The sequence below is a fragment of the Eumetopias jubatus genome, unplaced genomic scaffold (assembly GCF_037043125.1).
Source record: "Eumetopias jubatus isolate StellerSeaLion01/CBP00866 unplaced genomic scaffold, mEumJub1_p1.0 scaffold_5, whole genome shotgun sequence".
Lineage (NCBI taxonomy): Eukaryota > Metazoa > Chordata > Mammalia > Carnivora > Otariidae > Eumetopias > Eumetopias jubatus.
This window is the reverse complement of record NW_028274811.1, coordinates 22,558,057-22,580,455: the sequence shown is the minus strand read 5'-3', so window position 1 is coordinate 22,580,455 and position 22,399 is coordinate 22,558,057. Positions and strand designations below refer to the sequence as shown.

Sequence of the window (22,399 nt, the reverse complement as noted above, 5' to 3'; positions counted from 1 at the left end):
GCACTCGGACACTCATGCCTCAGGATGATTGTTCAGAAAATTTGGAAATTAAGTGTTTATGAATGATGAAGTATTTAACAGGTTTACAAACTTCTGGCTCTGCATCATTTTTTTTGAACTTTGAATATATAGTTCCATGGTCAAAAGCCTGAGCCTGAGATACAAAGTGTCATCAAACGTGAACTTACCTATTCCTAAATAATTTGTGTTTCCCATTCATGTCAGGGGAACATTATTTTGCAAGTAAGAGAGCATTTAAAATTTAATATGTATTACTTTAAAAATTAAATCAGTGCCTTTGAGTAGAGAAACAAGTACCAGTTAACTTTGTTTGCCAAGAAAATTACAAATGGAAATCCCTTATCTGAAAACGGGAGAGATCGAGGTTAATCTACACATGATTTATGTTCAACTTAAAGGATTATTTTAAGATGCCTCCAAGTGGCCAAGAAGTATTTTGGAGTTATTAATCAGGAAAACTGAGTGTCTCCAGGTGTGTGGGCTTCACTAGTAGCTGCTTCCTGCTCTGATTGGCTGGCTTGTTTTTCTGTTATGTAGACATGAGAAAAAGCTTTTGCTACCGAAGCTATAATGGAACCACTTGTGAGAACGAATTGCCTTTCAATGTGACAAAGAGGATGTGTTGCTGCACGTACAACGTTGGCAAAGCCTGGAACAAACCATGTGAGCCGTGCCCAACCCCAGGAACAGGTAAGCACACGGCCGTGCTTCTGCTGCAGGCTGAGCTGGTGACACGTATATGTGACAGTTGAGTAAAAGCAGATGTGTGCTAAAACCAGAAATGTTCAGTTCTGAGAATAGCCAAGGGCGTCATATGACTCCATTTCCCACGTGGCCCTTTCTGGGATTCAGATACTAATTTCTTTTTTTTTTTAATTTTTTTTTAAGATTTTATTTATTTATTTGAGAGAGAGAATGAGAGAGAGCATGAGAAGGGGGGAGGGTCCGAGGGAGAAGCAGACTCCCTGCTGAGCAGGGAGCCCGATGCGGGACTCGATCCCAGGACTCCAGGATCATGACCTGAGCCGAAGGCAGTCGCTTAACCAACTGAGCCACTCAGGCGCCCTAGATACTAATTTCTGAGCTATCTTTCGAGGAGGCATCGGGATCCTGAAAATAAGCCCCACTGCTAAAAAGCGAACGTTTAGAACATTACTTTATAGTTTGCTGGTGAACTACTCAGTTATTCATTGAGCAAATATTTACTGAGCACCTGTCGTGTGTCACTGTGCTCGACTTGGAAGGTGTCATATTTTGATTTAAAACCTGTGGTAATTTCAAGTCCATCAAATTCATTCATTTCAGTCTTGAAAAATACACACACACACACACACACACACACACACACACACACACATACACCAAAAAATGGATTTGATGAGCAGACTTTAACATGAAAGCAGCCTATTGCCAACATGTTTCTTAGACATCCTTTTTCCCCAAACTTATCTGAAATTTTTAGGCAGACTATAGAACTGGTCTGTACATGGTAAAATTTTTCTCACAAGCACAGATTCTTTTGAAAGAAAAACTAAAAAGAGTTATGAGAACAGAAAAATAAATGTCTTAAAATTGTTGCCTGTTCAGGTTCATTAATGATGTGGAAAGTTACTTTCAATGGTTGTAGATCCTAAGCGTTGCACCAGTCGGACAAATGAGAAACAATGATTATGCATTTGTTGCCGGATATTGCTTATGTTACACGTATTCAGATGTGATGATATAATTAATGCGGTAATGAAATGAAAATAAGAAGAAACATGAAAAGTGACCTATGGAGCCTTTCTCGGTGGCTCTAAGTCAGTGGACAAATGGATTTTCTTAACTAACTTGCCATGGTTGTTCTCCAAAAAAACAAATGGAAATGTTTTTACGATTCTCTAATTTAAAAACTCCCATCAGTTAGAGGTTGAAGATCACTGGTTAGGGAATTAAATATCACTTTTTGTTTTTGTTTTGTTTTGTTTTTATTTATTGATTTTAGAGAGAGGAAGGGGAAGAGAGAGAGAGAGAGTGTGTGAGTGGGGGAAGGGTCAGAGGGAGAGAAGCAGACTCCGTGCTGAGCAGGGAGCCCGATGTGGGGCTTGATCCTCTGACCCTGAGACCATGACATGAGCCGGAATCGAGAGTTGGACACTTAACTGACTGAGCCACCCAGGCACCCCTAAATATCACTTTTTGTAAGAGGAAGTAAAGGGCTTAGGTGTAAGAGGACAGGTCTGTATTTATATTGAAGTTCCGCCACTTATCTGACCTTATGTAGATGATTTCTCCTTTCTGAAACTGATTCCTCGTATGTAGAATAGAGATAACAAGTTAAAAATGACAGTAACTAATTCATATGGTTATATAGTAAATGAGAGGATGCGTGTAATTTATGCATTGCCAGGCTATTAGAAACTACTGAACTGAGCATCTGTTGTGTGTCTCTATGTTGTGGATGCTCTGTGAGCTTCGGTGGATGAAATATGCAGAGCCCCTCACGTCCCATATTGTCTACACTCTGTTTTACCTAACAGTGTTTTCAGGAATTTTACTCATGTGTGTCGCCATGGGCATCAGAAGCAATCTGCTTCTTAAAAAATGAGAATTCTCTTAAATTTCTATAGTTTGGTGAATTACGTGATAGGTGTAACTGTTAATAGTCTGTTTTATACTATGATGCATTGTTTCTGATGCCTCAAATTTCACATTCCAACAAAATAGACATTTATGTTTAAAAAGATGAGACAAAATTCATGTCTCATTCATTATTCATTGTTCATCTGTTTCACACTACAACAACTGTTTTTGCACACCTGTGCCTTTGTGCAATTTGTAATCCTTTTTTAAATTTGTACTCTAACCTGGCTTTTCAGTGTATGTAAACTGGATCATTATTAAAGATCTGCATATCCGAAGAACAAAAGAATTTAAATGCCTACAGTAGATATTTTGAATCTTGTAGTTATTTACTTCTAACGTAAGAGCATTAAAAAGTTAATGATGATAATAATGGTAAAGAATGCCTAGAATCTACTTCTGGCAGAAGCTGGTACTGTTATCAGATAAATACAACTGAAATTAAAATATCTGGTTGTAAGTAACATAAAACATAAAACATACTTGTCAGTGCAAGTATGTAAAATGTAACTTGAAAGGGGTTTGAGAATTTTAAGAGTTCATTTGCTTTGTTTATATTTTAAAGCTGACTTTAAAACCATATGTGGAAATATCCCTGGATTCACCTTTGACATTCATACCGGAAAAGCTGTTGGTAAGTTTTTTCAGGTTATGTTTATTTTAATACATATAGGTGGCATTGTGTAAGAGTTTCTTTGGTGTTTTTAAAGCTTAAAGTGCCATAAAATGAAATAATCTGGATTCTGATCTAATACAGTTAGACAAGAAAGAACTAACACGTTTACAGACTCTACCCAAGTGTTAATAAGGGTATTACCCTGTCAGCATAATTTGGTGATTGGGTTATGAGAGTTGTAGGACTATCTCAAGGTTTCATACGTATCAAGCTAAAACCTTCATTTTCCTTCTCATGAATATTGTATGACATGACTCTAAATAATCCACTTTATTGTACCCTTCAGTTGCTCTGTTTTTGTAACTGTATGTTTTCATTTTGGATATATTTTTGTAGTACCCCTTTCCTACTGATCTACTTAGGAATTTGCAGAATTATTAATTATACTAATCATTTTCTCCTGAATGTACTTTCCACTGTTCATTCTACTTTTCTTCCTCAAAGACTGAGTAAGCAATATAATTTTAAGTCTCCATGATCAGTGCATCTGTAACAAAGTATATAAAAATAAGAAGACTTAGCTGTCTTCCTTAGATGAGGAGTAGCAGTTAGGGGACCCTGAAATGTCACTTGAAGAGAAAGCTTGATTCTCTAGGAAGTTTATTTGCTACCTTGACACTAAAATCACTTGGTATATTTGATCATTCAAAGGAAAGTAGTCTCTCTTTACGGCCTATATGCTTTTGTAAACCAAAAAATCATTCATACCACTCGGGAATTTATTTTTGTGGTGCTGAGTGGGTGTTCTCCCTCCAGCATACATGTAGCATTGTCAAAGGTCTTTATGGTAAATACGTGAAGCAGAACTGCATATATGTGACCGAATCTGTTCCCTTTTAGACATTGATGAGTGTAAAGAGATCCCAGGCATTTGTGCAAATGGCGTGTGCATCAACCAGATTGGCAGCTTCCGTTGTGAATGCCCCACGGGGTTCAGTTACAACGACCTGCTCCTGGTCTGTGAAGGTAATCTGAATGATGCGTGACCCCCAGCCAGACGAGTGCGGTGGACGCAGAGGGGTTGTAGCCGGTCTCCTGATTTGTACGGCGTCTTCTACAGTATTGAGCAGTATTGAGGAGCGGGTCACCACATGGGTGAAGCGAAGGTAATACTGACGCAATAAGGAAATCCTTACAGTGGCCGTGTTGCTCTTGCAGACATTGATGAGTGCAGCAATGGTGACAGTCTGTGTCAGCGGCACGCGGACTGCCTCAACAGCCCGGGGAGTTACCGCTGCGAGTGTGCGGCGGGCTTCAAGCTCTCCCCCAACGGAGCCTGCGTAGGTGAGAGGCCACGCGCCACGTTCTCCCCACCCCTCCACCAAGCAGCTGGCCATGCATTCCTATCAGAACCTATTTTCAGAGAGAATTTTGGCAAGATAAGCAAATGTTTTCATTCCTATTGAAGCTATTCCACCACATATTTTAGACTAATTTGTTAGGGGGAAAAAGAAAAAAAAGAAGTCCCTTCAGTGGATTCTCCTAGGATTAGACCTAAAATAAAATAGTATCTTTGAGATACCAATCAGCGTAGAAAAATGGCCTATTTTTTTTAATTTATTTATTTTTTTAAGTCTTGGATATTTTCAAGCCTCGTTTCTTTTGATTCAGCTATTGTTATGGTTCGTTTTCAGCCTGTCTATAATAATTAAGAGCAGGTTCTAGAAACAGGCCTGTGAAAAAATGAAGGAATCTTAATAAAAATCAGATATGTGTAACATGTGTTTTATTTTTTCTTTTAGATCGCAACGAATGTTTAGAAATTCCTAATGTTTGCAGTCATGGGCTGTGTGTTGATTTGCAAGGAAGTTACCAGTGCATCTGCCACAACGGCTTTAAGGCGTCGCAGGACCAGACTATGTGCATGGGTAAGCGGGAGGACATTAGTTCGGGAGTGCAGTGAACTAAGACTCCCAGAGGGCTTACGGGTTGGCCACTTGGGGTGACTAACTCCCGTGTCTCTTGTCAGAAATAGTCTCGGTACAAGTTAGCTCTGTTAAACTGTTCATGCCTTTATTCACTGTAAAATTTTTGAGCAGGGACACACCACAATATGTTCTTTGGTTCACTGTTCACAGCTTTTTTGCTCAGATGCCTTCCACACGCTTCTCATGCACTCTGGGACCCTCAGGGTTCTGTGGAAGTCACCACAGTCACCAGCTGCCCTTTCCCCTTCTCTGTTCCCACTCGAGAAAACCTTTCCAGCCACAAGAACGCCAGGGAGTAGTAGTAGTAAGAGCAACAGTATTGGAATAAATATATAGACACACACGTACATACATTTATACATTTTTTCCTCAAATCATTGAATACGTGGGACTTAATGGCTGCTTTTGTGTTTTAACTCTTCAAAGCATGTTTAGAGGCAAATGTAGCAAAACTCTTTAAAATGTCCCAGCAGCTCATGTAATGGTTAGCTGAGCAGTGATAGTGTTTGGTAGTGACAGTGTTGGGTAAGTACTTGCTGAGTTGACACATGAGGAGTTTTCAAAAGGGGCTGGCCACCTTGGAGCCCAACCTTGGAACTCAACGTAACTCCTTCAATCTGAGTATGTCAACCGTAGTATGTATCTCGGCCAAAAGAGTTCTCCATGCATTGCACTTGAAAGAGGAAAATTAAATTTAAAACTTGGCTATTTATAATTAACATATCCTCAGTTGAGAAAAGGCTGAACTTGTACATCTACTCTTTTGGTTTTGAGGATACTACCTGTATGAACAGTAAAGTCAGATCTCAGTACTACAGGACTAGTTTCCTTTATGACCTATCTGTACCACCAGGACCACCTAGAGAACTCTTCATCTTCTGCCTCCTAAGAGGACTTCAGCCATGGTGGTGGGGAAAACTCTAGGGGATGCTTGTACAAAAGACAAATAGAGGATCTCGTCCTCTTTGCATGAACTTTCTGAGAATGTCCTGGCTGTATTCTGTGAGAGAGAGAACGTGATTTGCTAAAAAGTATTTGAGATTTGATTCAGAAATTCATATGGAGAAAACATGCCCTTGATCCTAATAATTCATTCATGATAAAAAGCAGTGAAACTCCTTGATAATATCTCTCTTAAATAAACAAAGCTTTCTTCCTAAGGAACAGTACCCTTGTTTGCATAGAAGAAGAGTTCCAACAGCCTAGAACTCATTGTCTAGGGAATCTGTTCTCTTCTATGAGGATGACCTTTCTAAACATATTTTTAATTCCATTTTTTGAAGGCTAATAGTACTGAGTTCTAGTAGACTTCTTCAATTTGGATTCTATTCATAAAATTTAGGAAACTAAAATTTGCCTTTGTTGTACTGATCAAACTAATGTGTGTACATTTCTGAGGGAGTGGTGTTGATAATGCTTGAATAGAACAAATTGTTTAGTGTTTCAAATGATTGGTTTCCTTACAACTGACAAGCAAACCCATTCGTTAAAACCTCTGCACTAAGGGAATGCTTGCTTAGCTGAGCTCTGAGTATTACATGAGCCTGTAAGTCACTCAGCAGCACTTTGTCGTATAATTTTAGAGTTTTCTCTATTGCACACTCATTTTCCTGAAATAAATGCGGGTTCCAAAGTACTGAATGAGGAAAATCTAAGTGAGTCAGTAGTTTAAAAAAAAAAAAAAGTGTAAATGTTTAACCAGCTATGTTTTTCGAGTTAAAAACTGAATTCCTTGGAGCCACTGTTTCTTTGTAGATGTCGATGAGTGTGAGCGGCATCCGTGTGGAAATGGAACTTGTAAAAACACGGTTGGATCCTATAACTGTCTCTGCTACCCAGGGTTTGAACTCACTCATAATAATGATTGCCTGGGTAAGTACTCAGTCCTCTGGGGCTACTGTTTCATGTTCACACAATGTCCTGAAATAAGGAATATAACCAAAGAGTAAATCAAATGTTTTTATCATTAAAAAACAAATAGGTGCTGAAAGATACGTAATAACATTGGCTAATTTCCAGTTAACTAAAGCCGTAGTACTGGTTTAAATAATCACAAGACCGTCTGCTGTGTCGAGTACATCTGTCAGTCAGCCAGTCGATGCACAGGAAAGGGCATGCACTTCATAGCAAGCCTGCTGGGAGTGCTCTACAGGTTAGGGTGGTTTTTACCCCGTAAATGGGATCACAGCTAGACCTGTCATTGTTTCAGTGCTTTTCCCAGTATTTCAAATAATGCATTCTTGATTTATAGTCAAATACTGACAGAGTCTCCAACTTAAAAACATGTTGCATCTTGAAACTTCATTTTCTGTCAGCCTTTGAAACAGGGATGTCTTTTCCCACACGAGGTGGGGGGGGTGCTGGGGGCTAGGTCTCCACATCAGCCCTCAGAAACCTGTTTGATTTCAATTTTGAACAACCATAAATTTTCAGGGGAAAATGGAATTGTCTCCTATGCATGGTACAGGATTGTATTGTTTGCCCCTAAACAGCAATGATTAAAACAAGAATTAGTAGTGAGTAGGGGGAGATTCTTTAAGTCGGTGGAGAACAGGGCAAGAGGAAGGACAAACAAATGCTGAGCACACGTCTTGTTTACCATTCGCGAGGCACTGTGCTGGTGTTTCACAGCCAGCATCTCTTCATGTACACGGTCCTGTAAGGTATGGGACAGCGACGCTGGCTTTCGACCGTAAGGGATCAGTGCGGCTCAAACCCACCTCTGACCTCCAATTTACCAGAACATGCTCCGCTCAGTTTTGTCTTTTTGTTTGTTTGTGTATTTATTTTTGTTTGTTGGTTTGTTTGAGAGACTGCATGCACAGACACATGCTCATGCGTCTGTTGAGTCGGGGGAGAGCAGAGGGAGAAAGAGCATCTCAAGCAGACTCTGTGCTGAGCACGGAGTCCGATGCTGGGCTCGATCTCACGACCCTGAGATCATGACCTGAGCTGAAATCAAGAGTCAGACACTTAACCAACTGAGCCACCCAAGCAACCCTGTTGTTTTTTTTTTTTTTTCCTTTTTCCAGATTCTGTCACTGTGAAAAAATTTAGAGCTAACTGGACATTTTTTTTTCAACTACCCCCTTCTTATCTATAGTTTCTCAGACCCTTTGTATAAACAGGGAGAACTAAAGACACCAGTAGGGCTCTGATCCAAACACATCCTTCAAAAACCTGCAATAATTAATAGAGTAATTACTCCAAAGCAGTCAGCCCTAAGTTTCACTGAAACTTAAGATTTTTTTCTTTCAAATTCTGTATTTTGTCAGCAAAATGTATGTTAGCAGTTCTAGAGTATTTTTAGTATAATTTATTTTTCTATATTTAATATTCTCCATTATCTGTGCTTTGACTATAGTTAGCTTATCTCCAGGTATAATCATCTGCAAACTAGTCCATCAGGTTAAGCCTGTACACCTTCTGGTCTCCAAGGAAAGAAATATTTTTCATTTGAAAAGAATGAAGAGCTTCGCTGTAAACCTTCGGTTTTTATCTGGTTATAAATTTGAGTTCTATTGATATCAAAACTTGGGGTTGAAATATAGTGGGGATCTCTTTGACCTTATCAGTCACTCAGTGCTTCCACTAGGAGTTTTTTTTCTCTGCATTGATGAGGATTGTAATGAAGCATATTTGTAAATTTGGGCCCGTGAATATGTTTTTATGTTGCAACATGTAACGCAATACATGTGTGAGGGCTCTCTCTGAAAAGCTTATTCCCGTTTGCTTACAGATATAGATGAGTGCAGCTCCTTTTTTGGTCAGGTGTGCAGAAATGGACGGTGTTTCAATGAAATTGGTTCCTTCAAGTGTTTATGTAATGAAGGTTATGAACTTACTCCAGATGGCAAGAACTGTATAGGTAACTGTCTACACAGTAAACAGTCTATGTGTTGTTTTGTTAAATTATGATGTGACTCCCCCCCCCACCTCCACACACACACACTTGGAAACTCTCTCACGTTTCATTTGATCATCTAATTACTTGACCAAAATAAGATACCATGGGAAATTTGGGTATAAGGAATACACCAACAATTGGGAATGACTTGTCCGAAATGTTTTTATTGGAAGAGAACTTGGAGCTCTCCATGTCACCATAAAAGGAGACAGAGGAAACAAATCAGAAAAATCAGCCTCTTGCCAAATGAGTAATACCCAAGATGTCAAAAGAGTATCTCAGGGCATATTTGTCCATAGTGACCTGACAGATCAGACCAGAGAGACCCAAGTTGAATTCATGTTAACATCATTTGGCAACAGTGACCTCATAGTTAAATCATTTTTTTCTCTTGTTTCTCTTTAAAGATACTAACGAGTGTGTCGCTCTCCCTGGCTCTTGTTCTCCTGGTACCTGTCAGAATTTGGAGGGGTCCTTCAGATGCATCTGTCCCCCGGGGTATGAAGTGAAAAGTGAGAACTGCATCGGTAAGGTTAACACTTGTTCTGAGGTCCACGAGCTGTTCAGTCTAAGACCCAGGCCAGACCCTATGGAAGGATACTACATCCAAACCACTGTAGGCAGCCTGACCCACGGAGTTAAACACAGAGCTGCCTACAGCTGCTTCCCTGAACCATAAGAATCGATTTGAAGGTGTAGTGGTGGGAACAAAGCATTTAGGGACATGGGGTTTTTCACTAACAGAAATGTTATACCAGTCAAAGAATTTTCAGTGCACTCTAATCTTTTTTCCAAATGCCAGCAGAGACTTTCTACTGAATTTAAAGAGAGTCTACAAAAATTGTAATCTTTGGCAACCAATTTTAAAATAGCTATTAAAGGTGTCTAGAGTCTTAGAAATGTGGAGCAGAAAATTTTGAGTATGCTGTTGAGATTTTTTTTTCCTTGGGAAGGCCTCATGTCAAAACAGAAAATATTAATCCATTTGTCATAACAGATGTTTTTCTGCTGAAACTCCTCCAGCATACAGGAACACTGTAACCACATTAGAAGTAGGTCCCAGAATTGCCTGGTGAGCATGATGAAGACCGACCTTTTTACAGTTACTTAATTTCACTTTTATACAAATTATTTGTTACAGTCTTGTTGAAATTCAGAAGCACCATCTTAGTGTGGTTCTTCTAACATGAAATGATTGCTGAGGGGTTTTTTGCCTTTGAGTTACCCAATTAAAAAATAAATCTATGTAGCTCTACTAGTAGTTCACTTTCCAGGGACTCTGATAGACAGACATGAAGGAGACAGTTTACTTCATCAAATTTAATTATTTTTCAGACCATGTGATTTCATATAATGGGTACCCCACATCATTCCAGTTTAGTCTTTATGTCTTTTCCCTTTCTTGATCTCTATAGTGAGTGCACTGTAAAACTGTTTTTAATCCTTAAAAAATAATAAAGACTAGACACATCTTAATAACAACTTTCTTGAAAAGTAAAAGATCCTTTCTTTCATTTCCTTAATTCCATATTTAATCTCAGTTCTTCTTTATCCCTATAGTCCACCCCTTCATAAAACAATGACCGTAGCAGGGTGTCAGCCGTTAGAAGGGAAAAGAAATACATGCACTTCTCTGGGTCAGAAAGGCTCAGCTACCTTTTCTCTTAGTGAAAAAAAATCTGTGATTCAGTAACCTTTTATTCAACGGCAGAAGTATTTTTTTCCTTATCCATCATTAGCAACCCTCCTATTTTGCATCTCTGAAAAAAAAATGATCTTTACTTCACTGTAAGACTGTTTTCTTCAGGCTAGAATCTTTTCTACCAATTTTACCCGAATGAAATGATTCCTAACACGACTGTACACCCACTTACACAAACCTATGCATATCACACATGTACACACACACACGCACACACACACAAATTCATTACACCTTTCAGTGTATGTTACAGTGAATGATTGGTACCTTTTAGGTGCTAGGAATACAAAAAGATACAGTCCGTGCCAGTAGGTAACCCACTGCATAAAAGAAAAGACCTATTTTATAAGTAAAGCTGCCTTGCAATCCAGTGTGACGGACGCCACGCCAGAGGGGTCAGGCTGTGGGAGCATAGGCTGGGGCTGTGGTGATGGTGGTAGAAATACGGCAAGTCAAGGCAGCTCATCACAAAGAACTGGTGACATTGGAGGTGGCCCCTGAATGTTGGACAGGAAGTGACTAATCAAAGAAGGGAAGAGAGGCCCCCGGAAAACACAGGCACCCGGGGTGTGCTAAGGGAGGGGCAGTGAGTGGGCAGCTCAGAAGACCAAACTCGGCCCTGCCGGCAGTGTGGAGCACGGCAGGGCTTCGGTTTGGTTTGGTTTTGATTTTTAAAGAAAGGGCCTGGTATGACTCACTAGAATTCTACGAATATAAATGGAGAATGTAGTATGTGCTTGACACCGTGCTAGGCTGAGCGGTGCAGCAGGGACCCGGACAGCTGTGTCCTTGTCCTCATGGAGCTGACATTCTGATGTGGCCGGGACTGTGTAACGTTTCCTCGCTGCGGTAAAATAACTCACTAAATAAGCACTTCCGATGAAAAATAAAATAAAATAAAAAGGCCGAGTATCACTGGTAAGGAATCCTTACTTCTTTGAAGGAACCTTTCAAAGGGGTGAGGTGGGAACGATGAAATTCTCAAACCATGTCTGAGTCCCCCTGGTTCTGTGGGCACAGATTTTCAAGTAGATGCGTGTTTTAGAAAGGCAGCCTGGAGGCAGTTTGAGGGCATGAGAGGGAGATGCCCCAGTCCGTTAGGAGATTTATGGGAATCCCGGGGGCAGGTGAGGTTGAGTTCGAAAGCCCAGAGGAGGTAGAAGAGACAGGTCACATGCTGTCTGCATCTGGAGTCAGGGGGTGGAACAGAGCTGACGCTGGCATCTTAACCTGGATGGCAGAGAGGAGCATCAGAGGAGGAGACCCGTTGAGGCTATGTCACTGGTAGGATATTGAATTGGTCACATGTGATAAGCAGATGGGACATACACACACACCCGTAGGGATCAGGTGCAGTGAGCTGGAGTTCTGCTGGGTGTCTGGGCTGTAGAGTTGATTGAAACTGGATATATTCTTTGACTTTTGAAGCAATAATAGTTTACTTTTAAAGAGTAAGTTACACCTTATGTACTCTCGTTTCATATTAAATAATCAGTGGCTAGTGGTTTGTGGTAGTATGGACAAATTTATTTATTTTCAAAGACTGAACAGTGTATTAATGTGCTTAAAGCAATATGTTCTCCTGCTCTTATCCAGATATAAATGAATGTGACGAAGATCCCAACATCTGTCTTTTTGGTTCCTGCACCAATACTCCTGGGGGCTTCCAGTGCATCTGCCCCCCCGGCTTTGTACTGTCTGATAATGGACGCAGATGCTTTGGTAAGCTTTGGAATGGCTTCTCTGTCATCATTTGCTCTTAGGAACGTCACAGCTAGACCGTAAACCCTCAAGCAAATGTAGGTCACTACAAAGTACATGAATATGGCAAATACGTCTAAGTTAAAAATACAGGTCTCAAAACCGTATGTGCCGGACACTTTTAAGGTACTTTGAATTTTTGGCTCTGTTTCCACATTTTTTTTAATGTCATACTAAAAATTACTATTTTTATTCACATTATTATTATCATTATTGCTTCACTGTTGCATTTGTTGTTGGTATAGATTTTTTGTGTACACTAGTATATGAGTTGCTTTTAATGCGAATGGTTTTACTGAAAGTTACGTAGAATGTTTTTATTAGGCTATCATGTAACAGTAGAAGAAGAGGTACGGAAATCATTTTAATACTGAGCATCATTTCTCAGGTTTCCTAGGGACATTATAAAAACATTTTAAACAATCACATCAAATTTTATAGACAGGTCAGTGTAAGGTGGCATGTGAAATCGGCCATGAAGGTTTTCCAGACCTGTCTTTCAACTGCTAATCCGTCCTGCGTTCAGCCCATGAGAAACGCTCCATCAGAAACCGTTTTCCACAGAGTATTCTGTGTTTTCACATGACCAGTAAGGAGGCCCGTGCTGTTTGCTTTCTTGACTAGATACCCGCCAGAGTTTCTGCTTCACAAACTTTGAAAACGGAAAGTGTTCTGTACCCAAAGCTTTCAACACCACCAAGGCCAAGTGTTGCTGTAGTAAAATGCCGGGAGAGGGCTGGGGGGACCCCTGTGAGCTGTGCCCCAAAGATGACGAAGGTAAGAGTGGCCACTTTGTGCAGGTTTGGGAATGACTGTCAGTCACCTCAACCGTGTAACTGATGAGTATTTTGAAGGCGAAATTTCTCCCTCACGTCTAAGCTGTAAAGTTCGCTGCACACGCTCATCTGAGGGACTCGATCTCCACTTGGATGTTCAGCATGTGTGAATGTGTGAGCGTAGCTAGAGTTCCTGCTACTTCATCCCCCGCCCCCCCGCCCGAGGTTAGCAGTGCTTGCTTTAAAAGGAATGAATTTGAGAGGTGTGGGGCAGGAGATGCAAGGAGGGGGTGAAAATTATATTCCCAACTGCTGCACAAGTCCCACGTGGGGATCGGACCACGGGCTGCCACTCTCAGAGTCTTACATAAAAGGGTGAGGAGCTGAGTCAGCACAAGGGCCATTTGCAGGAGGAGATCAGGAGCCTCCCAGGTCTTGTGTTGGTGCAGCCGAGGTGTAGGCTGCTTCCCAGCGGGCTCAGAACCAGCTTGGTCTCTAGGTCCAAGGCAGCTCCCGTGTGTCTTGGGCAGAGGGGGCTCTGGCTGCTCAGCCTTAAAGGAGCAAACAGATAGAACCAGAAGCCCTCAGTCAGCAGCACCCCGGAAGGCGCTGGGCAAGCTTGGGTGACCTGCTCTAAATAGGCTCAGTGTTGCTTTTGAAGGAAACCATAAAAATAGATAAGTCAGATTTCCTGTATACCATTAATCAGTTCTGAAGGTCTCTGATAACTGAGACTCTTCAGCAATGGGGAATTTGTATTCTTCTCTACAGTTGCCTTCCAGGACTTGTGTCCTTACGGCCACGGAACGGTTCCCAGTCTTCATGATACTCGTGAAGGTGTGGTTTGACGTATTTTATTCCTATAATCTTCCCATAAATAAATCATTGTACATTTATTCTATAAGTCATATTTTACTATATAACATACAGTATATTTTAAATTACATATATATACAGCATTATATATCACGTGCATTATATTTATCATCAGACTACATTGTGTACGAAGTACAGTACGTATTTATCTGGCAAAAGAAATGCCTACATGTCTTGTAAATTTTAAGTCTCTGTTGAATAGATGCACACGGTTTTGACGTATCTTTTTTATATTGAGGAAGTCTATGGATAATTCTTTATTTTAGATGTCAATGAATGCCTTGAGAGTCCAGGCATTTGCTCAAATGGTCAGTGTATCAATACAGACGGGTCTTTTCGCTGTGAATGCCCCATGGGTTACAACCTGGATTACACTGGAGTGCGCTGTGTGGGTGAGTGCTGGCTCCGCGTTACACACTCGGAAAGTTCTACCCTAGTTCTCCTGTTGCAGGCACCCCGGGTGGCGGTGGGACTCACAGAGCCAGTGTCAGTAGCTAGTAACGGCTTTTTCTTCTCCCATCTTGTATTTTCCGGTAGATGTGGTTTATGTGAATGTGGAGACAGTTGCCCAACCTCGGCCTCCAGCCAAATGTACAAACTCTGGTGTGCCTAGCCTAGAGCTTTACAGTTGCCAAAACCAGTAAGGGGAAAGAGGGCCATTTTAGGTCCACTGACTTTCTGCAGCTGCTCTTGTAGCAGAAGACCACACCCCTCTATGGGTTTGTGACTTTTAGGGAAAACATGGCTGTCTGGGCACTCAGAGCTTGGCACACTTGATCCCTGGGGCTCGTCTGCACTGAGTCAGGGCCGGCCAGCTCTTCAAGGCCAAGGAGGGTACAGAGTCAGGTGGGCCCTGTGAAGATCCTGGAAATGTGTGAGGGCCAGGCAGATATTCATGCTCATATTAAGCTAAAACTCTGCAGATTGTTTGGTACTTTCTTACTCTTCTTTTCTCAGATACTGACGAATGTTCCATCGGCAATCCATGTGGGAATGGTACATGCACCAATGTTATTGGGAGTTTTGAATGCAATTGCAATGAAGGCTTTGAGCCAGGGCCCATGATGAATTGTGAAGGCAAGTGATACTTTTCTTAAATATTATTTCTTCTTGATAATAGGAAAGGTTTTTTTAATGTCTCAGCTTTTACTTCTGAGGCTTTGATACTCTGCTGATGATTATGTTCATCACAAATATCCTTCCCTTTTCCCCGGTGGGCACGGTTACAGTCGCTGCTTCAAAGTCCTTGTCTGATAGTTGCAGCATCTTGGTCACCTCAGAGTTGGCATCTGTGTTCTTCTCTTGACGTTGGCATCTCATTTTCTTGGCTCCTCAGCATGTTGGTTAATTTGGAGCTATACCATGGATGTTGTGAGTGTGATATCTTCTGGAATCAGTTGTATTACTTCGAAGAATGTTGATGCTTTTGTCTTAGCAGGCAGTTAACCTGGATGAACGTAAAAGCAGAGTGGCTGGCCTGTGGAAGAGAGTGGTTCAGATTTCAGTTTGTTCTGTAAGCCCCAGTGTGGCTAGCTTCTTTGATTTTGCCCCACACACGCATGGTTAAGTCAACAACTTGGTCTTTTATGCAAAAAAAAAAAAAAAAAAAAAGTGTGTCTCCACCTCTGGTCCTCTCCTATCGGGGTTCCCCCTCATTCTTGAGCAGCCTTGGTTGCCCCAGCTCCCTCTCCTGATTGCTCCAGGTAGAAGCTCGGGAAGTTTCTGTTGAAGATGTAGCTGCCAGGACTGTGGCCATCCACAGGGTAGTTTTAGAAAAACAAAAATAAAGAAAAAAACTAGGAACTTATTTCTTGCTGATTGTTTGCTGAGTTTCAACTCACCAGTAGAAACTACTGCAGGTAGTTGTTTCTGTATTTTTTTCCCAGAGTTTATAGTTGTTATTTGTTGGAGGATGAGTTTGTCAGGTACCCGCTTCTCCATACCAGTAGTGGGAGTTCTGTTATTCTACTGCCTTCTCTATGAGAGCCGAGTAAATACACCAGTGTCATGTAAACAAACAAAACTGTAGGCTCAGTACATGCCTGCCCGTTTCCTTGATCAGATATCAACGAGTGTGCCCAGAACCCGCTGCTGTGTGCTTTCCGCTGCATGAACACCTTCGGGTCCTATGAATGCACATGCCCGATTGGCTACGCCCTCAGGGAAGACCAGAAGATGTGCAAAGGTAAGGCCACAGACAGGAGACACTTTATTTGCCACTGGAAATGTATTGTAATGATCTTACAGTTCTCCACTATCTTCTTCCAGCGTTTACAGACGAATCTGACAGCATTTTGCTGGTAGATTCCCACACCTGGATAACAAGACCCTTGATGGTCTACCTGAGCAAATCAAAGATAACACAGGTTGAAGAGCCCACCACTGTCACACTCTTGGGCTCTTACTAAAGCAAAACTGTCCTTTCCTGAACTTTTTTTTACTATAGTATTTTTTTTATTTAAGTTCAATTAGCCAACATATGGTACATCATTAGTTCCAGATGTAGAGTTCAATAATTCATCAGTTGCGTATAACACCCAGTGCTCATTGCATCATGTGCCCTCCTTAGTGCCCATCCCCCCCCACCCACCTCCCTTCCAGCAACCCTCAGTTTGTTTCTTTTTTTTTTTTTTAAGATTTTTATTTATTTATTTATTTGTTAGAGCCTCAGTTTGTTTCTCACAGTTCACAGTCTCTCATGATTTGTCTCCCTCTCTGATGACTTCCCATTCAGCTCTTTCCGGAACTTCTTGGCATTAGGACCAATGCCGAAGCTTTTACAAATCTAGAATGTAGCCAAGAGTTGGAAGAGACTTGGCTCCTTTCTCTGTCACACGGTAGCGTTTTAAGAGCCAGAAAACCAAAACTAAGACTTCAAAATCCGAAACGGTAGCCTGCTCCTGAGAATTTTATTTTCCTGTTAAAACTATTTTCTAGATCTGGATGAATGTGCTGAAGGGCTCCATGACTGTGAATCTAGAGGCATGATGTGCAAGAACCTGATCGGCACCTTCATGTGCCTCTGCCCGCCCGGCATGACCCGACGGCCGGACGGAGAGGGCTGCGTGGGTAAGGCTTCGCAGGGCGGGGTCTGCTATTTTGGATGCCTACCTCAGGGCAGGTTTATAGCACTAGTCCCAAACCATCCTCACTCCCAGCCAGCTTTTTTTCTAGCTGTTTCAGAGCTGTGCTGTTGCTGGATTTCTTCCATCTCAGGGGCTGTGCCAGTAGAACTCGGTTTAGATCGTGCAGTGCCAGTGATGCCTGCCCTTGCTTCTCATCCTTCTGTGTCCTGTAAATTGAAAACACTTAATTGAGAAGTAGAGGACAGCTCCTTGAAACAATTCTGCTTGTTTAGCAAAGGGAAAGTATGGGTGTTCTCGTTTCGGTATCACTCCATCAACGAGGAGAGGCCGCTCATCTCCAGACCCCTGCTCAGGCTGGATCACTCTGCAACTTGGCCATATTGTTTGTAACCTACTTGGACCTTAGTTAATTCATGTGTAAATGGAGGAGGTGCAGCTGGGTCTCTAAGGTGGCTTCAGGGACTGAAAATGTTCGGGTTTTTATGGTGCACGTCGCAGTCCCCCCCCACATACAGTGGCCATGGATGCCTGGCCCTTGTATCTCAGCACTTCTTCCCCAAAGTGTTGTCACCTGGGATGGTGCAATCAGAGTCTTCCTCCTCCTGGAGAAGAGATGGTTGCCCCTCCTTGAATTCAGAATCTTAGTTATGGGGGCGCCTGGGTGGCTCAGTCGGTTGAGCGACTGCCTTCGGCTCAGGTCATGATTCTGGAGTCCTGGGATCGAGCCCCGCATCGGGCTCCCTGCTCGGCAGGGAGTCTGCTTCTCCCTCTGATGCTCTTCCCTCTCATGCTCTCTCTCGTGCTCTCTCTCTCAAATAAATAAATAAAATCTTTATAAATAAAAGAAAAGAAAAGAAAGCTGTTTGAAAAAGTGAATCTAACACAGGAATTCGGAGAGATACAAGGATATTTGCTACAATTTTGTTCATAGTAACAACCAAAAAAAAAACAAAACCCAAATGCCCAAGACAGTAAAATAAACGTGGCGTATCGTCGCTGTGAAATTCCATAGAGCAGGTAAGGGTTCTACTGAAGCAGGGCTCTTAATGTGTAGTTACAGAACAATATATAATGTCATATTTTAAAGAAAATTGTAAGTAATACTGTGTGTTTTCTGTAGGTATGTATGTATGTAAGCAAGTAAATACACAGAAACATTTTTTAAAAGATAACCCCCACTTCACAGAAGGAATTACCCCCAGGGAAGACACTAAGATTAGAGGGTACTAGTCTGAAACGTAATTCAACCTTACCTGTCAATTTTAATTTTTTACAAAAGAGTGGAATTTGTGAATTACATGCATAATATAAAATTGATTTTTTTAAAGATTTATTTATTTATTTTGAGAGAGTGAGAATGAGAGAGAGAGAGTACATGAGAGGGGGGAGGGTTAGAGGGAGAAGCAGGCTCCTCGCTGAGCAGGGAGCCTGATGCGGGACTGGATCCCAGGACTCCAGGATCATGACCTGAGCCGAAGGCAGTCGCTTAACCAACTGAGCCACCCAGGCGCCCTCTAAAATTAATTTTTAAATGCCTGCAAACAACCGATCAGACTGTAGTTCGATTTCATAGTTTCTCTTAATCTATTAGGTATTTCATTCAATATACGGTACTTACCAAAGTTAAAAAATAGATGACATCAGAGGTAGTTATTCAGTGGTTCCTTCAAAAGCACTGTTCTCCCAGGATCTGAAAACCCAGAAGAGATACCCAGACTCCTGGGTCATGTTGACAAACTCACATATGTTTGAGTCTCAGAGTCTCCCATGGCGCATATGCTAACGTGCTTGAAATGGTACAAGTAGATTGTAGGGAAGATACTGTTAACCATCCTGCCTTCTTATGGTGCATGAGATCCATTTTCATTTCCTTCTCTTTTTTTAAATTCTTTGAGTGTGTATGTGTGTTTGAATTTCATCTGACTAAAATACTTAGAAATGTGTTTTATTTTTTACGCCTGGAGAAATTTTTATTTTTGTAACTAGCTGAGTTTTACATTGTACGGTCACTACATTTACCTGTGTTTTTCCTGGGAGCAAGGGGGTGGGCACTGTGATCACTTCAGGACCCCAGTTTTCTGGTCCTGGATGTGCCATAAATGAGCTGGGTGACTCAAAAGACGCTAAATTCTCTTTACCTCTGTCTCCCTCTATAGAGTGACAGACTACATGATTTGGGTGGGTGGGGGAGGAGGAGTGTTTTAGCTCTAATATTCTATGATCCCACCTACTTGCTTTTTCAAAGGAAAGACCTAGGGCAGCATTATACATTTGGAACTTCTTCGTTGTTAAAAGATGCTACAGAAGATCCAGGTTCTAAAACATTTCTGATCCTCAGGCTTTTCATGATACTATGCTGGTAGCTGAACCTTCTGCAGAACTTTCTTTGATCATCAGAAGACTCTTTATAGCAAAGTTCCATTTAATACAGACATGTTTTTATAGTTAGAAATTCCATTATAAACAGCCAAAATATTATTATAAATAAAAAGTGTTTACAGGGGCACCTGGGTGGCTCAGTTGGTTAAGCGACTGCCTTCGGCTCAGGTCATGATCTCGGGCTCCCTGCTCGGCGGGAAGCCTGCTTCTCCCTCTCCCACTCCTTGTGCTTGTGTTCCCTCTCTCGCTGTCTCTTTCTCTGTCAAATAAATAAATAAAATCTTTTTTAAAAAAGTGCTTAAAAATGTCAGAATGAGAATGAAAGATAAAGCCACAAAAAGAAACACAATAAAAGTGCTGAGTACGGTGAAACTGGAATCCAACAAAATTATCCCCCAAATATCAAATGCAATAGAAACTAAAAATATCAAAAGCTAAAGAATTAGACTTACATGGGAAATCTAAAACCTCTATAAAGAAAACTATAAATGCAGTCACAGGTGAAATATTTTTTAATGGAAGTACACTTGATACACAATGTTACATTAGTTTCAAGTATACAACTGCAGTGATTCTACAAGTTTAAATATTATGCTGTGCTCATGCCCAGTGTAGCTACCGTGTGTCACTATGCATTGCTCTAACAATATCATCGACCCTATTCTTTATGCCGTGTCTTTTATTTCCGTGGCCTTTGCATTCCGTAACTGGAAACCTATACTTCCCACTCCTCTTCGCCCATTTTGCCCAACCTCTCCACCCCCCTCCTCTCTGGGAACCATCAGTTTGTTCTCTGTATTATAGGTTAGCTTGTGCTTTTGGTGTGTGTTTATTCATTTGTGTTTTTAGATCCCACACAGGAATGAGGTCATACGATATCTGTCTCTCTCAGTCTGACTTATTTCACTTAGCATAATTACTTCTAGAAGTAATTATTTTCTCAGATGGCATGCCCTCATCCTTTTTATGGCTGCGTAACATTCCATTGTGTGTATGTCCCACATCTTCCTTCATTATCCATTCGTCTATCAGTGGACACTGAGGTTGCTTCCATATCTTGGCTATCGTAAATACTGCTTCAGCAAACAAGGAGTGCATATATCTTTTCAACTTAGTGTTTGCGTTTTCTTTGGGCAAATGCCCAGTAATGGAATTACTGGCTCATAAAGTAGTTTATTTTTAATTGTTTGAGGAACCTCCATACTGTTTTCCACAGTAGCTGTACCAGTTTGCATTCCCACCAACCATGTTTGATGATTCCTTTTTCTCACCACATCCTTGCTAACAGTTGTTACTTCTTGACTTTTTGACTTTAGCCATGCTGACTGGAGTAAAATGATACCTCATTGTGGTTGCAATTTGCATTTCCCTGATGATTAGTGATGTTGAGCATCTTTTGACATGTCTGTTGCCCGTCTGTATGTTGTCTTTGGAAAAGTGCGAACTCGGTTCCTCTGCCCATTTTTTAGTCAGATTGTTTGTTTTTTTGGTGTTGTGTTAAGTTATTTATATATTTTTGGATAGTGACCCCTTATCAGATAGAGCAGATGAAATTTGACTATGTAATATACTATGCCCAGTAATTATTTTCTAAGTAAACAAATGAATAGAAAAACCTAATAAATAGAAAAAAATTCACCAAGATCATTAAATTTTAATGAAAATCTTGACAATACTATTGGCTGTTCATTTTGAAATGAATAAAATTTATTTCAAAATGAATTTTGAAATATTAATGAGGGGAAGGAAGGCTTTGCTTTTAAGATGATGGAATAAAAATGTGTTCCCTCACTCCCATCCCCTGAAGATTTAGAAATACAGCAGAGGAGGGAAGAGTGTTGTTTATTTAACTGAGGAATGGTCCCAAAATACAGACTCTGAAGAATATCTTTCAAATATTATAAAATTTCAATCAAAAACCACATAAGAGGTGCGGTGACCTATTCTTCTTTAGACTTTAATAGAATACGGGTATCTTCCAAAGTAACTGCCCCAATTTAAGAGTTCATCCAGCAATCTTTGAGTACAAGATTGGGAACACAGGTGAATGAGAGAAACATAAAATGTTTCTGTAGAAGTCCAGTTTCACATTCAGTGTGAAGAGGGAAAACACAGTTGACATACTAAGACTCAAAGAACTTTACTCAGGGCGCCTGGGTGGCTCAGATGGTTAAGCGTCTGCCTTCGGCTCAGGTCATGATCCCAGGGTCCTGGGATCGAGTCCCACATCGGGCTCCCTGCTCCTTGGCAGCCTGCTTCTCCCTCTGCTTCTCTTTCTCTCTCTCTCTCTCTCTCTCTCTCCCCCTCCCCCCCGTCTCTCATGAATAAATAAATAAATTTAAAAAATCTTAAAAAAAAAAAAAAGAACTTTACTCAGAGCCACAGTGACCTCCTAAATTACAAAAAACTTGGTATGCATGCCCCATGGGCAGAGAGTATAACCAATTTGGTGAGAGAATGCTCATACAACAAACATGAATTGAAGCTATAGATTACAGCCAGCTCAGCAATGGGTGATCTTCTGTTACATTATTTTTCAGCAAATAGTTGAAATGGTGAAAATCAGTCAAAGATGGATAATTACAGAAGAGTGCAACTAAGTTATATATACTGGGGTTGAGGCAGTGGGGAGAAGAAAGGAGTATAAACAAGAATTAAGACTAAA

General features: G+C 41.0%; 1 protein-coding gene across 1 annotated transcript in view; it reads left to right on the top strand.

Moving 5' to 3' along the window:
• FBN2 (fibrillin 2) overlaps positions 1 to 22,399 on the top strand; it is a 254,470-nt gene that overhangs the window by 208,548 nt on the left and 23,523 nt on the right. Inside the window, exons 41-55 of the mRNA XM_028103619.2 lie at positions 559 to 711; positions 3,209 to 3,277; positions 4,160 to 4,285; positions 4,478 to 4,603; positions 5,062 to 5,187; positions 7,003 to 7,119; positions 8,987 to 9,115; positions 9,562 to 9,681; positions 12,453 to 12,578; positions 13,242 to 13,394; positions 14,165 to 14,230; positions 14,536 to 14,661; positions 15,227 to 15,346; positions 16,332 to 16,454; positions 17,207 to 17,338. Coding sequence (XP_027959420.1) covers positions 559 to 711; positions 3,209 to 3,277; positions 4,160 to 4,285; positions 4,478 to 4,603; positions 5,062 to 5,187; positions 7,003 to 7,119; positions 8,987 to 9,115; positions 9,562 to 9,681; positions 12,453 to 12,578; positions 13,242 to 13,394; positions 14,165 to 14,230; positions 14,536 to 14,661; positions 15,227 to 15,346; positions 16,332 to 16,454; positions 17,207 to 17,338 — 1,812 coding nt within the window. The remainder of the gene's footprint in view (positions 1 to 558; positions 712 to 3,208; positions 3,278 to 4,159; positions 4,286 to 4,477; positions 4,604 to 5,061; positions 5,188 to 7,002; positions 7,120 to 8,986; positions 9,116 to 9,561; positions 9,682 to 12,452; positions 12,579 to 13,241; positions 13,395 to 14,164; positions 14,231 to 14,535; positions 14,662 to 15,226; positions 15,347 to 16,331; positions 16,455 to 17,206; positions 17,339 to 22,399) is intronic.